This window comes from Lemur catta, chromosome 6, assembly GCF_020740605.2.
Source record: "Lemur catta isolate mLemCat1 chromosome 6, mLemCat1.pri, whole genome shotgun sequence".
Classification (NCBI taxonomy): domain Eukaryota; kingdom Metazoa; phylum Chordata; class Mammalia; order Primates; family Lemuridae; genus Lemur; species Lemur catta.
In genome coordinates, this window is record NC_059133.1 from 38,092,727 (window position 1) to 38,106,737 (window position 14,011).

Here is a 14,011-nt window from a genome sequence, read left to right on the forward strand (position 1 = left end):
AATGTACAGTACATCAACAGATATAAGGAAGAACTCTATAAATGGTTATGGTGGGAGCTCCAGGATTATGTTTATGAAAAAAGTAAGGTACAGAAGAGTGTGTAGTTTGTTACCTTTTTTGGTTTTTTTTTTTGGTTTTTTTTTTTTTTTTTGAAAATCAGGACTGTGTATTTATATTTGCTTATTTATGCTTAAAGATAACTTTTTTTTAAAAGCTTTTAAAAAGTTACCTGTAGGAGATAAGTAGAAACACTGTGGAGAAGTAGGATAATGCCAAGACATGTACACTTCTTTATAAATGCTTTGGCCTTTGAACTATGTATATGTAAATTTTAAAATAATATTGCATGGTAAGAAAATTTAAACCAAGATAGGAAGAGAGCAATCAGAGTGTTTAACTATAGAAAAGTACAAACTTTCAACTTAGCATAGCCAGTGGTGGGGAACCTGTGGTCTTCTGATTTCAAGAGTGTTCTTTTTTAAGCATCAAAGGAGGCAAGAAGAGCATCATTTTTCTCTGCTGCACCCCTTTTAATAAAAGAATTTTTTCTTTTGGATTCAGTCAAAAGTCTGCACTTGAGGACCTACAAGGCTACATGTCACCTTAAGATTGCAGGTTCCCCACTCCTGTAAATGCCTCATCTTCAAAACTCACCACATTGAACATGCTTGTGAAACACAAATGCCTTTTTGTAAATAAGAGCAAAATAAATAGCTTCATTATGAACAAAAACACCCACAATTTCTCAATAGAATCCACTTCTAAAATACATAGTGCTTTTCAGTGTTTCCAACAACAGCAAAATTGCAGGGAGGGTAGGTGAGTCATAGCTCCTACAAATAACATCTGTAAAATGAGTTATTCTTTGATTATCTGTTATACTTGTAGAGTTTGTTAACTCTGCAAAGTCAGTGGGTAGCACGTAGGGTGGGTTGAAGGATAAAAACAGGTTAAAACCTCTTGGATTGATTTAAATATTTTACCTCTTCTTCACATTTGTAATTTGAAACTTCTGTGTTTTGTACTAGGGATACTACAAACTCATAAAATCCTATAATGAAGGAGGTAATTTGCGCAGAAGAGGGTAGCATTGTCTTTCCCTCCATGTACTACAGCACCCACCAGTTATCATTGATCTCCTCTAACATCAACAACTGAGAATGGATTCAACCAAGAGAACACTGGTCCTTCACGGATATATGTGGCTGAAAACCTCTAACAAAATTGTTAATGGGGCTGCTTGGCCACTGCCCATCATTTTGCATGCTAGGCGTCACACAGTACACGAATCTCAATATGTTTATTTTTTTCAATAACAATTTCTCTACCGAGCAACATCTTGGGTTCTGTAGAACCCCACTTCAGAAACCTTGGTTTGGAGAGTTTCCAAAAACTACTCTAGCAAAGACCTGGGCAATGTATCTCAAAGAATAGGAAAAATGGGGAGAAAAGTGACAAGATTGAGAAAAATGATTCTTAGAAATTGGTTTACATTGTTGTTTTGCCATCTATTTTAAATATGAATTATGTTTTCTAATCGTATCTCATATTCAGTTATTGGTTGATAAATATGAAAAGGAATTTGTGATATATTCTGTAAAATTTTTGTTTACCATTTTGTTTTGTAGGGCTGCTCTTGAAGAAAATCCTTATTTCCGTTTGAAGAAAGTAGTGAAATGGTATTTGTCAGGATTCTATAAGAAGCCAAAGGTAATGTTAATATTTTACTGTCTTTAGCCTTTTATGAGTGCCTTATATTTTATGTAATCTTTAAATTATTAACAGTTACATTACTTGGCCTCTTTAAGTTAGCAAAATTGTAAAATATTTGATTATTTAGACCTGCATTGTGATTGAAGTCATTTAATTTTATTTTATATAGATTTCATTTACTGTGAAGTTTTATAAGGAGGGTTCTCAGAGGATACAGTTAAACCTGTTTTGACTTAAAGTCTTTTGAATCTTCCGTATTTATAATTTGAAACTTGTATTTTTTTTTTATTAGGGACTAAAGAAACCTTATAATCCTATACTTGGTGAGACTTTCCGTTGTTTATGGATTCATCCCAGGACAAACAGCAAAACTTTTTATATTGCTGAACAGGTATTAGAAATGCATATTACAGAAACAAAACTAATCTGGAAATTATTGAGACATTTTTATAGAATATATTAACACCATAAACTCACTGTTGTTTAGCCTTTCTTATTAGTGAACATTGGGTTAGTATTTTAGTAGCAATACTACTAAAATACTATTAAATATCATATTCCTAAGTAGTAGTATTATAGTCATGGAATCCTTAGACCAAAATAAATCTGTATTTTTCCTTCCTTATCTCCCCCCACCCTTTTTTCTTTTTTGCCAAACCTTTATTTCCAAAACACCTTTTTGATCATGCTCAAAATTCTTCAGTGGTTCTCCAGTTTCAAAATCAAATTTATACCCATTTGTCTGTCATTCAAGGTCCTCCAAATTTTTTTTTTCACTCTGTCACCCTGGGTAACCTCAAACTCCTGGGCTTAAGTGATCCTCCTGCCTCAGCCTCCCAAGTAGCTGGGACTACAGGTGTGTGCCACCATGCCCGGCTAATTTTTCTACTTTTAGTAGAGATGGGGTCTTGGTCTTGCTCAGGCTGGTCTCCTAAGCTCAAGCGATCCTCCTGCCTCGGCCTCCCAGAGTGCTAGGATTATGGGCGTGAGCCACCGCGTCTGGCCCCAAATTTATTTCAAATTAAGTGCTTTTTTGGCCCTCCATGGTAGTCAGACCTGTGTATTCATAACTAAGTAACTTGATTTTGCATTTTCTTGCCACATTGCTTTTAAATTTAACTCTCCCACCCCAGTATTTTTTCTCAGCTATTCTTCATCTAAACAAACCTTGACCTGTCATCCTTCAGGATCCAACTGACTGCAGCTCTGAGTAATTTTCTTTTCTCAAACTTCTGAATTACTTTTTGTAATTATCCATTAAGTTGTTATTTTAATACTTGTGTGGTTTACCTTTTTGTGGAATATTTATTTCCCTAATTGAATTGTTAGCTTCTTGAAGGTATATCCCTTCTCCAATGGTACCTTTTTGTTGAACACATAGTAGACAAAGAGAAAATATTTTAAACTTTCATTAATTTAAACCTATGTGCATTTATATTAATGATCCTCAGTCTTCTTCCCTGTCTGAGGAATATGACATTCTCTTTCAATAACAATGGCTCTTTATTATGATTCTTGAGTGTAAGGAGAATGAGGAGACCATGTGTTCTTTGAAAAACCTTCCTCTTCCCCTGGAGAATTGATATACTCCTCAGATCAAAACTCCTTATCTATATTAATTTTTTAAAAGTTAAGGATTATACCACCTTGCATTTTAGTGCACCATAATTCTTCACAAAATTAAAAAGCTTGAGTCAGATTTAACTGTTTCTGCCTTTGTCTCATTTCAGAAAACATAAGATTTAAATATATTGAAAACATTAGATTATTAAATAGCATATTTGTCAAAGCTTTTGTTTTTTCCTGCAGCCAGTTCAGTAATCCATATGAAGAATAACCACTAAATTAGTTATCCATTGCTGTGTGACAAATTATTGCCCAAACTGAATGGGTCAACACAATATTTATTATCTCACTTGATGAGGTTCAGGGATCTGGGAGCTGCTTAGCTGAGTGGTTCTTGCTCTGGGTTTCTCGTGAGTTTACAGTTAAAATGTCAGCCTTTTTTGCCATCACCTGCATGCTTGACTGGTCTGGAAGATTCACTTCCAAGTTCATCATGTGGATGTTGACAAAAGAACTCAGTTCCTCACATGGGCCTCTCCGTAGGGCTTTTCAAAATATGGAAGCTAGCTTTTCAGAGCTAATGAAAGAGGGAGAGAGAGAAAAAGGGATACCCCTACTTCCCAAGTTGGAATTTGCATTGTTACCTAATTTCAGAGATGACATACTATCATTTCTGCACAAACCAACTTTGGCACAACGTAAGAGGGCCCTACTTAATGGTGTGACTATCAGGGGAGTTCCTTTAGGTGTCAGGAGGCTGGTTACTACAACCACCAATATTTAATACTTGCTGAATGTTTCCTCTTACTCTTAAGATTTGAACTTTTGATGATAGCACAATAATATGCTTATCTTGTTATGTTTTATGTTTTTTTCTTGTGTTTAATAGGTGTCCCATCATCCACCAATATCTGCCTTTTATGTTAGTAACCGAAAAGATGGATTTTGCCTTAGTGGTAGTATCCTGGCTAAGTCTAAGTTTTATGGTGAGTTTTTCCTGTCCCAACCTGTACCTTTTCCTGGGAAGTAGTATTTTCTGGTGAGCTTTTATTTAAGTGTGATGGGCTGTTTTCAGCAAGGAATTTGTATATCATTTTAAGTATCATCTTTTCTTGAGTAATGGCCTTTTCCTGCCCATTCATAAATAGAGGTATGGTTCATTTCATATAAGTATTCATCATATATATGTGAATTCATCACATATATGTAAATTCATCACAGGTATCACTTATGAAAAGACATAATGAATACTCGCTATAGCCCTTTAGTGTATATATTTCTTTTGCCTTTAGCCCTGCCAATTTTTTTGTTTTGTTTTGTCTCAGTGTACCTGAGGAATCAGTCTTCCTATTTTAGTCTTTAAATAGAGAAAGAGTCCAAGTATAGTTAGAACACTTGGTCCAGGGTTAATCAATAATGGTACTGAACCTTGGACCAAATAATATACCTATAAAAATTTTTGCAAGTACAATGGAAAAATAGAGAAATATGGTTGTAGTAGGAAACCTTAATATAAAAACTTTGACAATTCAAACAAATCAAGACAAAAGCTATACCAGTAGAAAATATACTGGTAGAAATGATGTATTCACATATATATGATGAACACTTATATGAAATGAACCATACATCTATTTATGAATGGGCAGGAAAAGGCCATTACTCATAACCTTAAATGCTTTTATTTGGTTTTTAAAATTTTTTTAATGGAGAAAAAGAATTAAATTTTAGCCAAAGAATTTTAAACATTCAAGAAAAAAATTGTTATGGTAAAAATAGGAAAAGCAAAATATATAAACAGAAATCCAAGGTCTGGTTACCAGAGAGGGTGGTGAACCATAGATAATTCTGTGACAGGGAAATCAAAGAGTAGATTTTGACAAGGAACATGGTGTATGCCTTTATTTTTCTTTAAGATGTCTTTTATTCCCCTTAATGTTTGATTTGTTTTGGCTTTCAGGTTTTATTTCCCTTGATGTTTGTTTTAGTTTGGTTTTGAGATTTTTCACCTTGTTTTGTCTGTTTGCTTCAGAAGATGATTGCTTATTTTTTTCCTAAAGGTTACATATATTTCATATTTGGGTTATTTCTTCCCCACTTCACCTCTATCCCTCCACCGCCCTATCCTGTCTATAGCATAAATTGTTTTTATGAGTATGTATTCTATCCTTGTAGGAATTTTTATTGAGTACCAGGTACATAGCTCGCTTTCTGGGATTACTTCAGCAGTTGGCATTTTTTTTTTCTGTGTTATAGTACAATTTGCATATACCAGAACTATCTGTCCCTTTATAATTTGAAAGAATATACTAAATCCAGAATGAACTTAAGATTGTTAGAATTGATAAATATCTGGTTGAATACAAAAGGCATTTTTTCTTATTTTCCCTTTTAATTTCTTTATAATACATAGTACTGTGTTCGAAACAAAAATGTTAACTTTGTTTTGTGAGTTTTATAACATATACGGATGTAACACAAATAACTATAGCACAAAGATCTGGAGGAGAATGGGCCTAGAAGTTGCAACGTTTTCTATTTTATATAAAGTGGTATAATATTAACTGTAAGTAGACTGAGAAATTTTAAATATAAATTTTTTTAATCCCTAAGGTAGTAGTTCTCAACTTGGAGCAATTTTGCCCCCAGAAGACATTTGGCAATGTCTAAAGAGTTTTTGATTTTCACAATTTGGAGATCCAGTAGGTAGAAGCCAGGGATACTGCTACATATCCTACAGTGCACAGGACAGCCGCCTACAATAAAGAATTATTGAACCTAAAATGTCAGTAGTGCCACTGTTGAGAAGCCCTAGACTAGAGGAAGTACATGCATGTGCACACATACAAAATAATAACAAAAAGGACAGGTAAAAAAGCCAATAAGAATATTAAAATGAAATACCTATAAAAATTTAAATAATTTGATCAAGAACAAAAAATCAGAGGGGGCAGATAACAAACATAATAAAATAGTAGCCCAAAACTCAACTATATCATGATTTTGTCAGTGTTAAGGGTTCAAATCATGTAATTTAAAGACAGAGTGCCAGATTAGATAAAACAGCAAGGGCCAACACATTCTAAATGTACAGACACAAATAGTTTGAAAGTAAATGGAAAGTAAAAGTTAAAAGCTAAACTATGCAAACAGTAAGTACGAGGAAGATTTAGTTACTTTTAATAAATTTCAAGACAAAAAGTGTTAACAGAGATAAAGAAAAACATTTCCTAGTAAAAGGTTTAGTACCTCAGGAAAACATGATAATCATAAATGCCTATGTGCCTAATCACAGAACTTCAAAATTTAAACAAAAATAGAATTAAGGAAAGAAAAATAGTCAATTTCAAAACCATAGTTGGAGATTAACACCTTCTCCCAGCAAATGATAGGCAACTGGATAAACTATTAGGTCATCAAATATGAAATGTCCAATTTCCAATCAAAAATGTATTTATTATATCTCAAAATGAGAAGCAGTACAATTACTCAAAGTGCACCTAAACTGTCAACACAGTTTTGCCATCTTAACGGTAGCTTGTTTATGCTAGCAGCAAAGAAGCCTGGAGAGTGAGTGGTGATGAAATTGCAAAAGGCATTTTCCACAGCTTGTTGAGAATTGAGTATTTTTCTTTACAAGAAGTGGTCCAAAGCCTGGAAGAAGTGGTAGTCAGTTGTTGCAAGGTCTGGTGAATACAATGGATGACAGAGTTTCCAAGTCCAGCTGCCATAGTTTGAGCAGCATTGTTTGTGCAACATGTGGTCAAGCATTGTCTTGCTAGAGGATTGGCCTGTCTCTGTTGACTGATCTTGGCTGCTTAGTTGCAAGCATCCTCATCATTTCATCCAATTGGTTGCCGTAGACATCTGCTGTAATCCACTGACCAGGTTTCATGAAGCTGTAGTGAATAATACCAGTGCTGGACCACAGAAAACAGACACCATTAGCTTTTTTGGATGAATATTTGGTTTTGGGCTGTGTTTTAGCACTTCATCTTTATCCAACCATTGTGCCCAATGTTCACAGTTGTCAAAAAGAATCCATTTTTCATCACACATAACAATATGGTACAGAAATGGTTCACCTTTATGTCATGACAGCAAAGGAAAGGTAAGCTTCAAGACGATTTCTTTTCTGACACTCATTTAATTCATGCAGAACCCATCTATCCCGCTTTTTCATCTTGCCCATCTGTTTCAAATGGTCCAATGCTGTTGGAATAGTAACATCAAACCTTGCTGCTAATTCACGCATAGGCTGAGATGGATTTGCTTCCACTACAGCATTTACCTCATCATCATCCGCCTTGGTCTCAGGTTGCCCATGTGGCTCATTTTCAAGATTAAAATCACCAGAACAGAACTTCTCAAACCATCAATGTACTGTGTGTTCATTAGCCACATCCTTCCCATATACTTCGTTGATATTTAGAGTTGTCTGCACTGCCTTCGTTCCACAACAGAACCTATATTTGAAAATAACACAAATTTTTGACTTATATATGGTTTCATAAAAATTGCTCTAAGAAAATACTTGAAAGATACTCAGAAGCCAAAGCATGCCTTTAAAAGAGTGAGGATGTACCTTCACAATAAACATAAAACAAAAACTGTCAAAGTGAAATGTGTGAGATACCAACTGTCAAACTTAGTACTTAAGGAAATTGGACAATAACCTAACAAAAGCAAAGGTATAGAAGACCTGAAAAACACTATCAGTCACCTTAGCCTAATTGATATCTCTGGAACACTACAGTCAACAATTGTAAAATACACATTATTTTCATAATACATTTATGGTGTAGACTGATACAGACCATATACTTGACCAAATAACAAGTCTCTATAACTTTCAAGACTGAAATCTTACAGTGTATGTTCTGCAACTGCAATGAAATAGAATTAGAAATAAAAAATAAGATACCTAGGTAAATGCCAACTATTTGGAAATTAAAACACTTCTAAATAATCCACGAGGCATAAAAAAAATCACAAGGAAAATTAGAAAATACTTTATTATAAATGATAATGAAAATACAGCATATTAGAATTTATAGATGCCGCAAAAGCAGTGCTTAGAGTGAAATTTTAACTTTAAATTAGAAAATGAGAATGATCTAAATCAGTGATTTGATGTTTTAACCTACTGAGAAAAAGAAGAGTTAATTAAACTCACAGTAAGTAAAAGAAAGGAAGCAATAAAGAGTAGAAATCAATGTAGAAAGTGGATAAACAATACAGAATGTCAAAGCATCCAAGAGTTAATTTTAAACTGATAAAGAAAAAGGATGCAAATCAGGAATACCTAAGCAGAATCACTAGTGATCCTACAGACACTGAAAGGATGATAGGTAAAAACAAATTCAAGAAGAGGTATAAAATTTTAGTAGCCTTACGGTCAAAGAAATTGATTTAGTAATTAAAAATCTTTCTTCAAGGATATACTCCAGTGCCACATGTTTTGAGTTCTTCTAAACATTTCAGGAAGAAATAATACCAGTTCTAAACAACTTCTTACAGAAAATAGAGGAGGAGGAAACACTTTTCACCTCATTTTATGAGATCAGGATTACCCTGATCCCCAAACTAGACATTACAAGAAAAGAAAGCTGGAGATCAATATTCTTCATGAATATACACGCAAAAAATCCTTACATTAGTTGTAAGTTAGTAAATCAATATATGAAGGATAATATATATGTACATATACACATAAATACAAGTGTACATAAAAAGGATGTATATCATAATCCATATATCAAAAGAATAATATATCATGATGAAATGGGGTTTATCTCAGGAATACAGGGTTGATTTATCACCTGAAAAATCAAACAGTGTAATTCACCATATTAATAGAATAAAGGGGGAAAAAGTATGATTTCAGTAGATGTAGAAAAAGGATTTGACAGAATTCAACATGTATGGTAAAAGCTCTTAACAAACTAGGACCAGATTAAAGGCATATACAAAAAATACATAACCAACTTCATACTTTTAAGGTGAAAATTGAATAATTTCTACCTAAGATCAGGAACAAGGCAAGGATATTTACTCTTGTTATTATTATAATACTTCTATACAAAATTGTATTAAAAGTCCTAGCCAATACAGTAGGCAAGTTAAAGACAGAAAATGCATACAGATTGGAAAGGAAGATGTTAAATTATTTGCATACCTGATCTATGTAGAAAATCTTCAAGAATATACAAAAAAGCTAATAGAACTAATAAGCAAATTTAGTAAGGTCTCAGGATACAAGGTCAAAATATAAAAATCAGTTGTATTTCTATATACTAGAAATGAATACTTGCAGAATCAAATTTAAAAAATTATTTAAATAGTATCCAAAGAATAAAATATTTAGAAATAAATTTAATGAAAGATGTGTAAGACTTGTATGCTATGAAATTTTATCATTGATTGCACTTTGATATTTCATGTATATTTATTTTTCTAAATTGTCTATAGAATTATTAATCATAAATATTTAAAGCTTGAGACTTAACTAAGTAATGTGACTTGCAGATAAGAAATGATGTTATATTAAAAAAGATACATTATATAGTGAAAGTGTTTTGTTGAATATTCTACATGGTTAAAATTTCTTATAACCCTCATAACATAACAAGGACATAACTATACCTCTTAACAGTACTTGTTTTGAAGAATGAAAGTATGGATGAAATATGTTTTAGATATAAGGTACTGAATACATGTTTGAGCACATTGAGATTGAGACATTTTTAAAACATTCCACTGTAGATGTCTGGTAGGTGTCCTAAATGCAGTTTGTTCTGAATTGGCTGAATTAGTTTTGTGAAATTTAATAAAGAATACTTATTTCAGGAAACTCATTATCTGCAATATTAGAGGGAGAAGCACGGTTAACTTTCTTGAATAGAGGCGAAGATTATGTAATGACAATGCCATATGCTCATTGTAAAGGTAAATATTTTCTATACTTGAATTAGATATTCCTTAAACACTTTTTTAGTAAATGTATATAGCCATAATTTGTTACGTTTTGAGATTGATGGAGTCAGACTGTGGTTTGTTTGAAAGCATCCTTGGTTTACATATACTTAAGATTCTTGCTGTCATATGCTGAATATTCCTGTGGTGAATTAATTTACCCATAACGAACTTTTTGTGATATGTACTTTAGTCTGAAAAGACTACTATATGATAATGGAATTTCTTTGCACTTGCCTTTTGTGCAAATTTTGAAATTTGATGAAATTGCCCATTATTTCAGAATCCTTAAAAGTAATTTTCATCTTCTTATACCACCAGCCTTTTTAAAAATTTAATTTACTATTTTTTAATCTACTGAGTCCTTTAAAAAATTTTTCTCATCCCTATTTGGCAATTTCTTAAAGTTAATGTATTATACTTTTCCCTCATTATAAGAATACAGATAAGGATATTAAATAATAACTGTCATTTACTATGTGCTAGACACCCAACTAGCACCCAGCTATTCAGTGCACTTCACATTTATAAACTCATTTAATCATTTCAGCAGCCATATAAGGTAGGAATATTATTATCCCTGTTTTATGAATGAGAAAAATAAAGCACAAAGCAGTTATTTGCCTGAGAACACACAGCTAAGATACACCAAAGTTGAGATCTGAACCCAGGCAGTTTACCTCAGCAGTCTGAACTGTTAACTGCTTTACATCAGCTGAAACACTTGGCTTGATCATTATTTGCACCCTCCTTTCCAACCCATTTCTTAAAAATAACTTTTTTGGTAATTATCCTCTATTTTAGGAACTGATTCATGAAAACATGGAAATGATTTAATATGGCCTCATTTCATAGATGAGAAACCTGTGAGGGTTAAGATCTTATCCAAGGCCAACCCAGCTAGTACAAAAGTGGCCAACTTGTGGCCTCAGGCTAGACGATTCTTAGAGTTTCATGTGTAGTTCTTGAAATAGACATAAAGTAAAACATCTTCAGTTATGAATTGATAAGTACATATATTTTTAAATTTTATATCATTTGGAATAAATAAAATTATATTCCATGTAGGTACCCATGCCATACCCAACTAGCAATAGGGAAAAATTTTTATAACAATGTTTTTATTGTGTGAAGAAAGTGAGATTGTAACTGCTTGTGAATGGGCATAGAAAATGATTATTTTTATAAAGTTTTCCACCCTGTGCATTTTCTAAGGTGTGTTCCCCAAGTCACTAGTCTCACAAATTGTTTTATAAAATAAAAGTTCCATAGGCAAATAAGTATGAGAAACATTGCATAGTCTATTACTCTTTTGGAAATTAGCATTGTACATTTGCATATGAAAGGCTGCCTCAACAGCTTAGTCTTACAACAGATGCATACACACAACCTGTTTAACTTTGTTAAACTTACAATTTCCCCAACTTTTAGCCACAAAACCTATTTTTTTTTTGTTTGCTTGCTTTATTTATACAGTTGATTCTTGCTATTTGCAGTAGTTATGTTATAGAAAGTTACCACAAACACCAAATTGGCAAATATTGAACCATTGCTTCCAGGAGAAGTACGGAGTTAGGTTTCTGTGAACCCCTTGTCACAACATTTTCATCAAACAGTCAATACATAAACTTGTTTTATGTGTGTTTCTGTTTAAAGACACCTTATTTAACTATAACATTAATTATATGTTGTTGATTCATTAACATTGAACTAACAACAGCCAAGAACACTAAAACTCATGCCTGAACAAAGCTTTAACACACACACATTCTCTGTAAGGTAGTACATCACAGCCTTCTTGTACTTGGAAACACTAGACAGCACTTTAGCACTACACTTGGTCCATTTTAAACAGCAAAATCAACAAAAAGCACAAAAATATGAAAAATACAGTACCAAATGTACTGTAAAAGGGGCTTTTTTTTTTTTTCTTTCAGCATGAAAGTTGAAACAAAGAAGGCAAAGTGTTGCCTCAGCTTGAAACGTGTGCAGTGGGTAGCTCAAATTTTCTGCCACTCTGTGCATGTCTGCAAATGACCACAAAAACACTATGGGTACTGATATTTTAGTCAGTAGGTGAATTTACAAATATGGAATCTGCACATAATGTGGATCAGCATAATGTGATCAGCTGTTATCTATTTATATACTACAGAACCAACTTTATGTCTATATTATAGATTTTTATTGGATGAATGCCCTTGAATTATGTTTCTCTTAGAAGGAGATTAGATTACAAAACTGTGCTTATTAGCCATTGTGTCTCTTTCTCCATTTTTTTTTTTTTTTAGGAATTCTTTATGGCACAATGACACTGGAGCTTGGTGGAACAGTCAATATTACATGTCAAAAAACTGGATACAGCGCAATACTTGAATTTAAACTAAAGGTTAGTAGGGAATGATAGTAGGTATCACCTAATTAAAGGGGAGGTGTGTTATAAATATGGAATAAAGAGCACAGTTTGGTTCCTTAATTAAGGACTAAATATAAGAACACAATTCAAGTCAGATCAAGTGCACCTAAGGGATGAGGGCAAGGCCGGGTGAATATCTTGCCTGAGGAAAGTCTAAGATAGCTGCCTTGGAAGATTCAAATGAACACAAAGACATCATTTTTTGTTTTTAATTTTAATAAAACTGTTGGTATTTTGTAAGAGGGGAGATTTAAGAAATGATTAGATAGAAGTTTCTTAATAAAAGCATTGCTTTACAAAATGCCAGAAGGTATGTATCAACTTGTGCTCTAGCTGTATACACACACTAAAACAGAGTTGTATTAGTTACTATTTCTGCATAACAAATTACTCTTAAAACTCACAGGCTTAAAAATAACCATGTTCTGATCCTCGTGAATTCTGTGCATCAGGAATTTGGGCAGGGCATACTGGGGATGGCTTGTCTCTGCTACAGTGTCAGGGGCCTCAGGACGACTTTCAGGCTGTGAGTGACTTATAGACACTTCGGGGCTGGAATCATCTGAAGGCTTATCACTTAACATGTTTGATGCCTGGGCTGGGCTGACTAAAAGACTAGGGCTGCTAATCCAAGCATCTGTATATGTGGCCTGCCATGCTTGGTTCCTCGTAGCATGGCAGCTTCAAGTTAGATAGACTTCTTACTTGGCAGCTTAGGTTTTCCAAGTAAAAGTGTCCTGGTGAGCAAAGCAGAGGCAGCATTTGCCTTCTGTGACCTATCCTCAAAAGCCAAATTAAGTCACTTCCACCATCTTCTATTAGTTGAAGAGTTAAAAGCCCACTCAAATTCATGGGAAGCATTGTAGACCCTGCTTCTCAATGGAAGGGTGGCAAGGTCTCATTGAAGAACATCATGTGGGCTGGAGGGCAGAAGGGTAGATATTATGGAGGCCATCTTTGGAAATACTGTTTGCCTCAGAGTGAAAGGGAAATTTAAGACCTTTTCACAGTTGTTGTAGGACAATACATTATGTTCAGATAAAAATATTTCTATGCACTACAGAATATTTATTACTAAATTGCTCATGTTGATATCTAGCTGATCAGCAATTTTGCTCTAATAAAAAAAATCTCTGAACGTATTATTTGATGCAGTGTTCTTTGATTTTTCTTTCATCTTAGCAAATTTTTACTTGTATGGTGATGTTAATATTTGAATATCATGACAAAAGAGCTCAAACGCATATATAACACCTTTAAATATCATATTGGAGCATCAAAATTTCGCCCCTAAGGAGAGACATCAGTAAGGCAATATAGTAACTGAAAATATATTCCTT

At 33.5% G+C, this 14,011-nt stretch overlaps 1 protein-coding gene across 6 annotated transcripts in view; it reads left to right on the forward strand.

The window, feature by feature from the left end:
- The window catches only part of OSBPL8 (oxysterol binding protein like 8), a 148,320-nt gene that overhangs the window by 123,957 nt on the left and 10,352 nt on the right, over positions 1-14,011 (forward strand). For all 6 annotated transcript variants that reach the window (XM_045553330.1, XM_045553331.1, XM_045553332.1 and 3 more), the window contains 5 exons: positions 1,630-1,711; positions 2,007-2,105; positions 4,170-4,266; positions 10,130-10,228; positions 12,547-12,644. In XM_045553330.1, the coding sequence (XP_045409286.1) occupies positions 1,630-1,711; positions 2,007-2,105; positions 4,170-4,266; positions 10,130-10,228; positions 12,547-12,644 (475 nt within the window). The remainder of the gene's footprint in view (positions 1-1,629; positions 1,712-2,006; positions 2,106-4,169; positions 4,267-10,129; positions 10,229-12,546; positions 12,645-14,011) is intronic.